The 14148-nt window shown below is 45.4% G+C and overlaps 1 protein-coding gene across 1 annotated transcript in view; it reads right to left on the reverse strand.

Moving 5' to 3' along the window:
- The window catches only part of si:dkey-61l1.4 (collagen alpha-1(II) chain), a 72760-nt gene extending 59264 nt beyond the window's left edge, over positions 1-13496 (reverse strand). Inside the window, exons 1-8 of the mRNA XM_056278936.1 lie at positions 13398-13496; positions 12914-12997; positions 6020-6226; positions 5681-5823; positions 4653-4772; positions 716-769; positions 453-506; positions 242-349 (exon numbers count right to left, since the gene is read on the reverse strand). Of these exons, the coding sequence (XP_056134911.1) occupies positions 242-349; positions 453-506; positions 716-769; positions 4653-4772; positions 5681-5823; positions 6020-6226; positions 12914-12997; positions 13398-13496 (869 nt within the window). The remainder of the gene's footprint in view (positions 1-241; positions 350-452; positions 507-715; positions 770-4652; positions 4773-5680; positions 5824-6019; positions 6227-12913; positions 12998-13397) is intronic.
- Positions 13497-14148: the final 652 nt, after the last annotated feature.

Raw genomic sequence — 14148 nt, forward strand, 5'->3', positions numbered from 1 at the left:
CTGACCTCATTGTGGACAGAGACAAGCAAACCACATTGTAAAAAGTATGATACATTATTGAAACACAACAGAAAGTTTAGGGAAAAGCTCTGACCTGATCACCTTTCTCCCCAAGCGGAGCCAAGTCTCCCTTAAAACCTTTAGGACCCTGGAGAGGAACACAGCCAGTGAGTGGTGACTGACAGATTCAGTAAAAATGCCCTGCACATGACTGATACTTTAAAGTGCTGTTTATCCTTACCTGGGGCCCGGGTGGGCCTGGGAGCCCATGATGCCCATCCATACCATGCTGGCCGTGTTTGCCCCAATTTCCTGCCTTCCCAGGGACGCCCCTCGGTCCAGGGTGTCCCTTGCAAAACAAATACATGTTTACATAGGTTGTGGGGTCTGTGAGATTACCCAACTAAAACTGAAAATTTGCAGAGAAGAACCAAATTAGTCTGTTCATTTACCAGAGCTCCTCTGTGTCCCGGCAGTCCTCTGCTCCCAGGCTCACCGGGAATGCCCTGGATGAGAGCAAATCTGTCTTATCTATACATTTATCTTGACATTATCATCATTATTATTACTGGCTCACCCTTCAGCAACAGCATTACAAATACATAACAATTCAATCTAAAAAAAGTATTAAAAAAGAGACAGTCAAATATGAGCCGGAAAATCAACTACGCTGAACCAAACCAAACCAAACCATGTGTGCAGTAGATGGACTCACCGGAGGGCCAGGCTTTCCCATTTCCCCTGCTGGTCCTGCAGGGCCCGGCTGTGTCTGAAAATGAAAGCTGGTCACTGATGCATTTAGCCGCATGTCTGAACCAATCTACAAGTAACGTCTGTTGTGTTACTCACCGGCCAGCCTGCCCGCAGCACATGATAGAAGGTTGATTTCTGGAAAATAAGCCACAACCATTATCATGGATGGGTCAAATACGAAACAAGTGACATTTGCACTGATCCTAAATTAAAAGAAAGGCAAAATGTATAGAATATGATTCAGTCCTGTGTTCGATACAGGACCATGTGCTGTATCATCCACCAGTTGAGCTTCCCCAGCTCCCAGGTACATCATACAGGCTTAGGTGTACATGTGATTTAAGGAATGAGGGATAACTTCCACTTCCGGTGTGGGAAGGTGGCAGCGCAAATTCACATTTGCAGCGGCCTCAGCCAGTACCGTCCATGCAGTGTCTTTGTCCACGTCTGCGTCTAAGTTTGTCTTCGTTTGATGGCTGGGAGAGCTGGCGCTGGATCGGCTGGGAGAGGTTGGTCTGCTGCGTCCTGTGGGCCCGGGGACCGCGACCCTGCCTGGAGCTGTGTCCGAAGAGGTAACACCGAGGGCAGTCTGACAGGATGCGGAAACGGGGGCAGGCTAAGCTAACTGCTAGCCCATGCAGGCTGGCAGTTCCGATGGCACTAGGGGCGATCTGGCGGCAGCCTCGCCTAGCCTTAACTGTCTTTTTAGTGTCATCGTGTGGAGTCCAGGGAGGTGTGTCGAAGGTGTCTGACTGGGAGAGCTAGCATTGGATTGGCTGAGGGAGACTGGTCTGCTGTGTCCTGTGTACTTAAAGGTACAATCCATAAGGGCTGTTACGACCATGGTTATGTGGAGCACTGTGAAAACACGAGCGCTCCACTGACAACGAGAAACACGACATATCTTGCCATCCATCCATCCATTATCCGAACCGCTTATGCTGCTCTCAGGGTCGCGGGGATGCTGGAGCCTATCCCAGCAGTCATTGGGTGGCAGGCGAGGAGACACCCTTTACGGGCCGCCAGGCCATCACACACACACACACACACACACACACACACACCCACCCACATTCATACCTAGGGGCAATTTAGTATGGCCGATTCATCTGACCTACATGTCTTTGGACTGCGGGAGAACACGGGGAGAACATGCAAACTCCACACAGAGGATGACCCGGGACGACCCCCAAGGTTGGACCACCCTGGGGTTCGAACCCAGGATGCTATTGGGTCAACACTGTGAATCTGTTCGTGAAACGGAGACAAAGGAAAGCCTCAAAAGGAGGTTAAAGTGACGCGACATGGGCTGGTTGTCTAATTCACAAGTGAACGTGTATGGAGTCTTACCACAGCAGCAGCAGAAGTGGACAGTGGCTATGTGCGTCAGTTGTGGATTGTACCTTTAAAGCACGAAACAAGGAGTTTTGTACTTTTGTTGACATTTCACTAGCCTGTGGTCAAAAGCAGTAATATTTCACATAAGAAAAACTTTATTGTCATAAAAATTCAGCCTCTGGTAGCTTGTGCATTTGAGATGTAGTGGATTTTTGGAAAAAATGGTGCTGGCAAGCTGTACAGCGGTTATGTAATGTATTCATAATTGTGGCTATGTATCCTGTCTGTCCGCTGTAAATCTTTTCTTGACATTTTGGAGACAAGCATTTGGACTCATTATGCAGCGATGTCTAATCTCGCTGATGGTCTCATGTGATTATGTTGCTCTTGCAGAGGCAACACAGTTCTGCTGAGACCAATACATAACGGTGCAACATTTCCTGTCGCAGCTTTAACGTTTGGTAGCAGGGCTGCAGAAATGAGCCTGGGACAGTGTTGAGCACCCCATGCACAGGGCCTTGATGGCAGATAGGAGACGTGTCATAGGTCACGCTGTGACTGAGCACCAGTCAACCAAAGCATACCCACACAGACACACACACACCCACACATACCCACACAGACACACAGGAGGACCGCTCTTTCATCAGACCACCCAACTCTGCTGTTGCAGGCAGTGTTCAAGTTGGCCTGGGGACTTGCCTGCTTCTGCTCCATGGTTTAAGGGGAGGCTCTTGCACCCTGGTGGAGGTGAATGGCAGGCGCGAGAGGAGCAGCAGCAGACCTCCTCCCAAAACCAGCTGTGTCTCTGTGGAGTCGGAGAAACTAGACACTGAGCAAGGGATGACAGGAGGTCTCAGTTAACGCTGAGCGCAAGGCAACACTGGGGCCTATTCACAGGGCCTAGCTGGCCACTGGAGGGGTTCAGATCTGTCCATGAGGCTGGATCCAGGCGGGAGTCTATGGGTGTCTAGTTCCAATGCCTTAGCAGACGCATCATCTCTCGTTAACGTACATGAGACGACAGTGAGGTGCGAGGCCGGCCTGCCTCTCTTTTCAGCTGCATCCGCCTGAACACACCCGGGGGGAGGACTCCTCAGTCTGGACGGAGAGAGAAGCCCCGGGTCTTCCGCATGGAATGAAAGAGAGACCGAGTCTGCAAAATCCTGCAGGGCATTAACACAGGCAAGCATTTGGATAATCTAACATAGTAACTTTTGTGCGACTTCTTCAATCTACGTCTGGTGCAACACAGCCCAACACAGCATGTGTACACCAAAGATAAACACAATTCCAAATGTAAAATGTAAACACGGAAGACGTCAGCTTGACATACAGGCATTTACGGTAGAAGCTGTGCACCTTCAAATTCTGTAATTATTTAGTGTCACAGCTTCATTTTACTGTGATGGACTGGCAGCCTGTCCAGGGTGTCTCCCTGCCTACCGCCCAGTTGCCTGCTGAGATAGGCTCCAGCATCCTGCGACCCCAATTGGGATAAGCAGCTTGGATAATGGATGGATGGAGTTTCATTTTACTACTTGAAAAATAGACGAATTAAACTGCTTCCTCTGTTAAATAACTGGTAAAACCGATACAAATATTTAAGTTGTAGCATTATGAACAATGTTTCAAATTCTAATCAAAATCTTTTCCAAAAAGCTACACAGTGCTCTAAATCCAAACACACACACACATCCCACATCGTAGTGTTTTACTCTGAAACTCACAGACACCATTTTGGTGTCTCTATAAACTTGTAAAGGCACTCTCAACTCTTAAGCCAAAGACTTCAGCAACACATTATCCCGTAAAAAGGCAGCTAACTTTTAATTCTTTGCAATTTCTCATTTCTCAGCTTGCAACTGGGGGGCTTCTTCTGCAGAAACAAAACTGCCAGTGTGTGTTTTGGGCATCAGGCTGACCTCTACTGAATAAGCACACAGACAGACGTTCAGGCTGACGGAGCCGCTGACAGGACAGCAGACTGCTGAGAGACAGGAGCAGGGACCCAACCTGCAGCCTGCATCATGGGATACGGTCTATCTAAATGCCCCTCTGCCAGCCAGGCCACATCGTTCATAAATATTATGTTTGTGAATTTGGGATAAACTCTTGAACGCTACACAGTCAGAAGTGAAAGACAGTTTGAATGTAATCACTGTCTGAGTCGCTCATAAATCAGGGATAATGCTACATTAGTGGTACAGCTGTTTTCATGTGTAGCATCCTCGCTGCCAGCTGAGAGATGTGGTGCTGCGGCAGGGTGAAGCGCGTGGTAGGAAACAGACAGTGTGACGGTACGTCTGCTGAGGACACTTCGACTGGAAGCTGGTCCAGGGTCGCGGCTAGTGGCCACGCCTGAACCGGTCCACCACGAGCTCAAGGAAACCAGCGAATACAAAGGGATATTCAGTAACGCTGTGACTCGGCGAACTAGAACTCAAGGCTCGTCTTTGACAAAGTGGCACATATTTCAAACCCGAGGAGGTTTTGGAACAACTTTGGGCAGAGTTTTCAGAGTTGATTTAAGCGTGTTGGGCATTTAAATCAAGTCTTACCTCAAAAGCGGTCCAGTCTTCCTCGGTGTTCCTCCAGAGGTAGAGGGAGGGCAGTCCTGCGGGCCCCGGGGGACCCGGCCCCCCTCGCCTCCCTTCTCGGCCCTCCTGGCCTTGAGAGCCCTGAGGGCAAACACAGATTTCACAACTAATGGACTTCATTCGTGTAATGAGACTATTTGAAAGAAGCACACCTACTATTACAAAATGATACCAGTTTAACATTATTGCAATTACAGGTCCTGAGAGGACAAAATGATCACATTTTATACTGGGGATGTACCTCACAATTCTTTTTTAAAAAGAATTCAAGTCACGTTTTTCTAAAGGAATTCAAATCAAGCAATGATCATACATTGTACAAGTCATGTGACAAAGACAAATCTTACCTTGTCGCCTTTAAACCCAACGTAGCCCTCTCTCCCGGCACAGCCCTGTGACGACAATAAGCCATTGAGCAATTACTACCAAGTGTTTATGCATCATTATATATATATATATATATATATATATATATATATATATATACATACATACACATACATACAGACACACACACACACACACACACACACACACACACACACACACACACACACACACACACATATACATAAAAGGCCTTTTGTTATAACCTAAAAGAGGTGCTGCCTGACCAGCCTTGATAATCTGATGAAGAAACTGTCATCGTGGTCTTCTCAGGGCCGTATTAATACCACCCATTTTGAAAGCACCATTTGCAGCCTGTAATTTGCAGGCATGGATGTGAAGTCACCGCAGCTCAAAGCCATGTGGGCTGCAGCGACCACAGTGTTTGTGCAGCACGACCGTAACCTCCACTTAAGATCAAAATATAGCTCAATTAAAGAGGAGTAGTTTTGGGGATTACATAAGCTATGCAGGAGTCTATATTAAAATAAGAGACAGCTTTATGCCGCAGCTGATGTCTTGGTAGTTTACCACCAGTGAAAAGGGCATCTGTTCTGGGGAGTTCTCAGACAGAACAAGTGATTTTAGGATGCCATGCTTACTCTTTTCCCCCACCGCCCGGCTGGCCCTGGAAGGCCTTGAAGGAGCCGGTACATCCTGCTGTCAGAGCCCCGGACCACGTCTCCTGCAGCAGACAGTCCGGCTCTGTGCTGAGGACGGCTGTCCCAGACATCCTGGCTGTCTTCTGGTGTGAAGAGGTGGGAACCGCTGGTCGACTTCACACTAAGTTCCCTTGAGACGGCTTCCATCGAACGCATCATATCCCGCTCCATCAGAAAAATAACCTCGTCAGATGTTGTTTTTTTGTAAGATAACTGTACTGGGGGATGGGAGGAAGGACGGCCCGGGTCAACTGTGTCACGTGATGCTGCGTTCAGTACGTGGGCTGCCTCCGAGGGGCTTCTTTGAGCAGTGATGTTTTCATCAGAGCTTTGGAAAGCTGGAGAAGGGCTCATTTCGTGGTGTCGCTTCTCTTCATGGCTGGTGAGCCTCAGGAAAGGAGGCTCATCGACAAGTGTGACGCCGCTCACGTGTGCGAGAGCAGCTTTGCGGCCGGAGTCTCCACGGCTGCTTTCAGGCACTGGATCCTGAAAACGTGTCGAGAGAAAAAAGACAGACACATAATGCTGGCTGCAACGGCGTTTTGTTCACACATTAGAAAATGGGCAGCATCATGCCCATGGCAGAGAGCCCCACACACACACACACACACACACACGGCTGTAATTCAAGGTTTTGGCAGCAGCAGCAAATAAAAGTAGGTCAACACTATCTATCTGGAGCCGATAAACTTCAGAGACCACTTGACGCAATACGAGAGAGATAACGGAGCACAGGTGAGCACTGCAGACACGAGGCGGAGCACGGACACACAACGGCCGCACATTGTCTCTTTTCAGCAGCACACAATACTCCATAATTGCGGACAAGCAACCATTGACGCCGCAATTCTCACGGCAATAAGAGGACATTCGATCGCTCTGCACCTGAGCTTATTTGTGTGGCTAATCTGCTCTAACTGTGCACCACGACTGCCTCCGGCACGGGTTTAGACTTCACAAGCCGTATAACACGACCACAGGGAGCCATAACAGCGTGTGCCTTATCCCAACCCTGCTAAATAAACCAAGGTGTTAGTGATGACTTTAATTGGGTGTTTGATTTCGATCGATGGTACAACCATCCCGCTGCCATATATCGGAGCCAGTCAGGTGTCAACCCTCTGTTGGCCTGTCTGTTGCAGTGATGTCAAAACCAGACGACTGCCCCGTGTTTGCAGAATCCTATTAAAGAAAGTGTAAATCTGTCTGTAGGGCTGCGTGTTGCAGAGGTGAACATCTGGGATCACGTAAAGCATCGACTACCTGCCTCTTTGATTTCTACAGTGGGGCCGACGCACACCTTTTACATTCAGCTCACTCAGGGCGAGGAAGACATGCCAGGACTTTATATTCCACAAACTTGGAGAAAAAAAATAATCACAAATCAATCAACAGACACAACATCCTATGTGAGACATAGCTGGCATTTCTAGTCTTACAAACTTACAACTGTGGTGTGGGTATGACAACTATACAATAGATGACTGATCAACTGATGCAAACTTTATAAGTAGATTATACTTCATGAGGTATTTAATGATATATGAACAGAGGCCATTTTAGCCTCTATTCAGGAAACGTTTTCTGGAGGTAAAGCTGTAGCGAACAGAAACGCTGGGACTCAAACGTCCACCGGAGGCGTCAGAATGATTGAACTCCAAGCTCTCTGATAAGTTGGGCCCCTGGCGGACATCCTCTGCGTCCATCTGGCTGGTCTGGCCGTAAACACAGACGAGCTGCACAAATCAAAGCTGAGCGACATGGGTACGGGCTGCAATAAATCAGGTGAGGAAATTATTCCTGTTGTGCAATGCATCTGAAAATGCAAGTGTGGGCGTGCACAGGGAAGGGGTTGCATGAGAATATGCAACAGCATAAAACAAGGTCAACCGGGAGTCAAAAGCCACCAGCAGCAACTGAGAGATGAACAACTGCTCCAACATTGTTTGCACTGGACAAGGTATTTCTAAACTGAGCAAAATCATGGGAGCACATCTGACGAAAGACAAAAGCCCTCCAAGTACCCATATGTTCTGGCAGAGAGCAGCTCATATGGATCTGTTTAAAGGGGTCTCGGTGAATAAAGGGACCCATACGGTACATTCATCATCCTCCAATTTACTAATTTTATCTTACTGCTCTATAATATGTTAAAGCTACCACCTTAAAGGGACAGTTCACCCCAAAATCAGAAATACATGTTTTTTCCTCTTACCTGTAGTACTAGTTATCCATCTAGATCGTTTTACTGAGTTGCCGAGTTTTGGAGATATTCGATGTCGAGATGTTCTCTCGAATACAATGGAACCGGATGGCACTCAGCTTGTGTTGCTCGAAGCGGCAAAAAAATACATTTGAAAAACTCAACAGCGACATCTCTTTCCAGAAATCACGACTTGGTTACTCAAGATAATCCACAGACCTCGTTGTGAGCAGTTTCATGTAGGAACCATTTTCTCAGACCCAACTACACCTACATGAAACTGCTCACAAGTTCTGTGGATGATCTTGAGTTCCACTGTGATCGGGAGAAGGTAGACATCTCCACGGCCGATATCTCCAAAACTCAGCGACTCACAGCAAAACGATCTGGATGGATACACAGCACTACAGGTAAGAGGAAAAACATGTATTTTTATTTTGGGGTGAACTGCCCCTTTAAATATCTCGTCACAATTCCAAATTGGTAATTCTCCCTTAGATACCATCCTACGTATCAACACAGAGTAACAATAACCTCAGAAGAACTACTCCTTAGCAGCGCATACCCTGTGAAGATCTGTCCGTTGGCCATCCACAGTCAGACCCATATGGAGGGGGTCCTGCAGCCAAAGATAGCCCAGCACCCAGGTTAACACAATCCACATGTCGAAAGGATGTCTACACTTGCCGATTGTCCACAAGAGCCCTGAGCACCATATACTGTAGTTACTTAGTCCTCTCCTTGGCTGCAGAGATTTTTTTTCCTCTTTCCTTCTCCATTGACCATAGAGTAAGCACAGGGACACACCCAGGGCTCTGCTCCAATGAAAGCAACTGCTCCAAAAAGTTCTGCCACACCCCACCCTGCCAACCTGGCCCTGAGGCAGATGGATGCTTAACTCTTACATAGATGGAATATACCGCTGCTGTCAGAGAAAAAAATTCTCAAACAATGTTCTAACTTTGACCTTCCCACAACAAAGAAAACCAACCATTATACATTAACAGCCATGCATTTCTAATTCAGTGTATGATTGCTGAATGCAGTCAGTTTAGTGGTTGGCACACTTGCCTGGCATTAAGAGGGTCAAAGGTCAACTCTGAGAAAATCAATGAATTAATTCACCCGTAGCACCACACAGTGTTGATTCTCAATGTGGTCGGCATTACAAGCAATCCTTTCACATCACAAGGAGTCATTTGATTCACCAGTAATACCGGAAATGTCACTTAATGCAGCTTTAACTGCTTTACAAGGAGCTGTATCACTTCATAAAACATGATCCTTCTGAGAATAAAACCACAGGAATGACGTGCCCGTGACCTCACCGTGGGTTTTATAATTTAAAGGGAGTGATCACAGAAGAGACCTACAGCAGACTACATCAAAGCACGAGGAGTAGCGGCGGACTTCAGCTTCATTAAACTGTGGTCACCATGACATCAGGGGTGGTAAGCAGAAACCATGGCAAAAAGAAAAAATCAACTGAAGAGAATCCAGCACATTAAGAGTGTTTCTTTAGTAGGAAAAAAACTCAAGGTTTTCATCACTAGGATATATGTTGTGCTAGAGAAGCTAAGCCCTTTACTAATAAACAACTCCCAGTCTCTATCAAAAATAGTCAACCATCTGTAGGATAACTATCTATTCAAATGACCTACACCAAGGTTACAGTATACAACATATATTTAAGACATGTGGCTTCTGTTGCAGCAAGGGGCCTAAACATCATGTTGTACTGCCGGAGTAGAAAGGACATAGGTTTATCACATCAGCCTCGGTGGGCTGGTAAACATCTGACATGGTGTCAGCGTCCCTCCTAATAGTCAGCTATAGGTGTTTACGTTGAATCCCTGGTCAGAAAGCATGATTTTAAAGTCGAAATGGGCTGTGGTGGGAGATTATAGGTAAGGCCAGGCAGCAGTTGGGAAGCCTGATATCAGGATATGTACAAACACAGAGAAAAAGTCTTCATTTAAGATTACTTTTCGCTCTGTATTTACTCTGCCAAGCACCGATAAGCAGCTCAGAGACTTTACTTCAGCCACATGCAGCGGTTTGCATGAGTTTGTCTTGATTTTTAACTGTCGGTCATCTGCCCTCTAGGCCTGTCATTTCTAGGACATAGCAAAATAGCTCACAGCGGTGCAAGACGTAGAGATGAATGCAAAAAGGCTAATCACAGCATCAACACAGCCAAACAAGACAATCAAGACACTTGCTAATAAAACACACTCACAGTTGATCGGTACGAGAAATAGCTCGCTGTTGTAAAAGGTCACATCTGGAGGGCTGATGGCTGATGTAGATTTGCCTTGACTTGCAGCTATAGCTCCACCCTGACCAAACATATACCTACTGCCCTGCCACAACCCACAACCCATGTCCTCATAGGGGTCACATGTCTGTTACATGTGATACTGCATCATGATGGCCAGCATTTCACCACCACTGCAGCGTAATGCTCATGTGTTGAAATCAATTTTTGGGCCACCGGTTGAATTCCTTTTTTTTAACTTCAGACACATTTTCCATGTAAATATCATTCTTTCCCCCAGACCTTAAGCTCTGGACTGGATTTAGTCAGGGTTTAACATGATGTAGGTTGACAGTGGCTTGGCACATGGTTGTCAAATAAATTATATCATTTTATAACCAAAACCTATTCTGGACAACAAATATCTTTAAAGAGAAAAGTGAAAGAGAGTCGAACGTGAGTTACATATATGTAATGTCATTAATGGATGGGGAATGAAATGGTTTTTGGTTCCAGCTTTCAAGACATTTCAAGCAGTTCTCAAAGATTTTGACTTTTAAAATCCTACGTTTTCTTGACACTTTATCAAAACCTTCATAGAAACACTGCCTATCCACTGGTACGGATGCTCAGGGGTGGAGCATATGTGTTGGAGCAGGGCTGTAAAGACAGCGTCTCTGTCGGTCACAGCGGACCGCTGGATCCTGACGAAGACATCTGTCACACTTTGTCTGAACCCTCAGAAGGTGGGCTGCAGCCCAGGGGCATTTGGGCGAGTCTCAACACTTAATAGATAACAACTGATGACCTGACCCCCCCCCCCCAAACACATTCATTCTTTACTCAGTGATCCACTAATCCAGACCACCAGATGGTGACTATGCATCAAAAAGCTTTCATGCTGCAGGTATCCACCGGGTCAGAACCACGACTTGCTGTTCCTTAAAGCAGGTTGGTACACAGGATTAAACACTAGAACGACCAAGACGGTCATTATGACCGTTTTGGATTTTCAAAGTTTAATAACTTTGTAAAAAAAAAAAAAAAGAAAGAAAAAGATACAGACCTGTTGCTCCCTGAATGCTCCTAAAATTGCAAATATTTGCATTAAAATGAATTTTAGAACAATTGCACAAAAAAGTTATGATAAGATCTAACTAAAACGACCATGAGCAGTCAAAATGACTGCACGTAATTTGTGCGTGATCGTGTGCGTCATGTCACTATTTATGATGTGTGTTGGTTGTGTCATTTCCTTCGTAAAGTTCATTGCTCTGTCCGAGAAACACACTAGCGTCCTCAAGTGCAGCGAAATAGTCTAAACTTGATTTCTAATTATGTACAACATCTCTGGTTACAGATGCCATTACAGACGCACCATGACTACCACCGAGGCGTTGCAGTATTTACAGGCGTTGGACAGCGGCCATTTTAAATTGTTTGAAAAATAGTATTAAAGTTGTTAAAATGTTAATTTTGGTGTCAGTTAGTTTCATAACAAACACACTAACATATGTAATGCATTAATATCTCAACTGGGTATTTATCTTGACAGAATATAGAGTTTAAAACCAGCCGCCAGTTTGACCACCCATGGTCATTTTACGTGGGAGGGAAATCCCGGTCGTTCTTAAGGTAATCTTAGTAAAGGGTCCTTTGGTAGTTTTGGACATTATATTAATTTAAATAAGTGAGCCCATTCATATTCATATGATGCAAGACAACAGTTAAGACTTTGCTCCCCCCATAAATAAGGCAGTTATCACTTGGGACAATCAGCAAAATACATGAAATACATAAAATACAAAGTCTTAGGGGAAAACCGTTTTTAAGGAGTTCAAAGAGTGGACAAATGTAGTTCCTTGGCTCTATATAGTTAATAATTGTCTACTATGATGGTCCTGGAGGCTAATTTATATAGTACACATGTCATTCACAGCTTAGCAGAGAGATATGATTTATGTTTTCATGAAAGAAACTTAGCAATCCATTCATTTCAGCATTGATCATCCATTATCCAAACCACTTATCCTGCTCTCAGGGTCACGGGGATGCTGGAGCCTATCCCAGCAGTCATTGGGCGGCAGGCGGGGAGACACCCTGGACAGGTCACCAGGCCATCACAGGGCCCACACACACACACACACACACACACACACACACACACACACACACACATTCACACCTAAGGACAATTTAGTACAGCCGATTCACCTGACCTACATGTCTTTGGACTGTGGGAGGAAACTGGAGCACCCGGAGGAAACCCACGCAGACACGGCGAGAACATGCAAACTCCACACAGAGGACGACCCGGCATGACCCTCAAGGTTGGACCAACCTGGGGCTCGAACCCAGGACCTTCTTGCTGTGAGGCGACCGCGCTAACCGCTGCAACACCATTCCGCATTGATCATATGACAAACTATTTACCTTTTTACAGATGAAGTTGCTCATTTTTTTTCAAGCAGTACTCTTTATACTTCAAGATACCTATCCTTAAAGATAAAAAAATTCTCCACAGGGACTGAAAATGTAAGCGTGAATGAGCTATAGGCTATCTTCCTGTAAAGGCATTTTTCAGAGTCAGGGCATGACAAGTGAAATCAGTCTGCTGAAATATGCTACTCCCCACAAAGTTTCAGTTATTAATCTACTCACTTTATTTTTCACTTCTCACCTCTACGCTTTGTTCTTCTCTTTGCCGACTCACCATATGTGCGTCAAGCTCATCTGTGGAACCCTTTGCACTGCTTGGCAAGTCATCCGCCGTGGTACCCGAGGACAAGTCAAACCACTAAATCCAGACACAAAAGAAGCACTACTGTTCACGGTACAAACTGAACGATTCAAACCCCAGACACTCTAATAATAGTAACCATTAAAATACATGTGTTAAATGGTTTGGTCCAGCACACATGAACCTGTACAGTAACCTACATTATTGTACTGTGAGTAGAGAACAGCTTTTTTAAAAATGTTTTGATAATATCTTCCAAGTACATATTACCACTTAAAAGGGTGCAGCAACACAATGCACAAGTGCAATGTGTTGAAATATCATGTCATCATGTTAATAAGTGGTTAAAAACACATAGGGCTAATAAACAGGAATAAACTGTTACCAATTCAAGAAATCCATTGTCAAATAAAACAAAGATAATTCCAAAAACAACCCTTAGTTTTGGTCTTTTTACCTGATAGGAGTTTGCTCTCTGGAAGTCTTGGGGGGCCAGCTGGTCACAGGTGGGTAGAAAGAGGGTACAGTGGTCTCTGGCGGCGTATGGATCCCCCATCGTAAAGGTCAGCTGCTTGACAGCTCCCTGGGGACACGGGCAGGTGATGATGAGACGCTGCTGAAGGGGGTCATAGATCCACCATAGCGAACCACGGAAAGCTCCACCTTTTACCCCTCCTAGTGTTTTAGACTCTTATCTCACTGGTGCCTGGAAGAGGTCACTAAGGACGGGGTCGATCGGATTAAACAAGGTTAAAGATGTACACTACCGTTCAAAAGTTTGGGATCACCCAAACAATTTCGTGTTTTCCATGAAAAGTCACACTTATTCACCACCATATGTTGTGAAATGAATAGAAAATAGAGTCAAGACATTGACAAGGTTAGAAATAATGATTTGTATTTGAAATAAGATTTTTTTTACATCAAACTTTGCTTTCGTCAAAGAATCCTCCATTTGCAGCAATTACAGCATTGCAGACCTTTGGCATTCTAGCTGTTAATTTGTTGAGGTAATCTGGAGAAATTGCACCCCACGCTTCCAGAAGCAGCTCCCACAAGTTGGATTGGTTGGATGGGCACTTCTTTGAGCAGATTGAGTTTCTGGAGCATCACATTTGTGGGGTCAATTAAACGCTCAAAATGGCCAGAAAAAGAGAACTTTCATCTGAAACTCGACAGTCTATTCTTGTTCTTAGAAATGAAGGCTA

The sequence above is a fragment of the Lampris incognitus genome, chromosome 1 (genome assembly GCF_029633865.1).
Source record: "Lampris incognitus isolate fLamInc1 chromosome 1, fLamInc1.hap2, whole genome shotgun sequence".
NCBI lineage: Eukaryota > Metazoa > Chordata > Actinopteri > Lampriformes > Lampridae > Lampris > Lampris incognitus.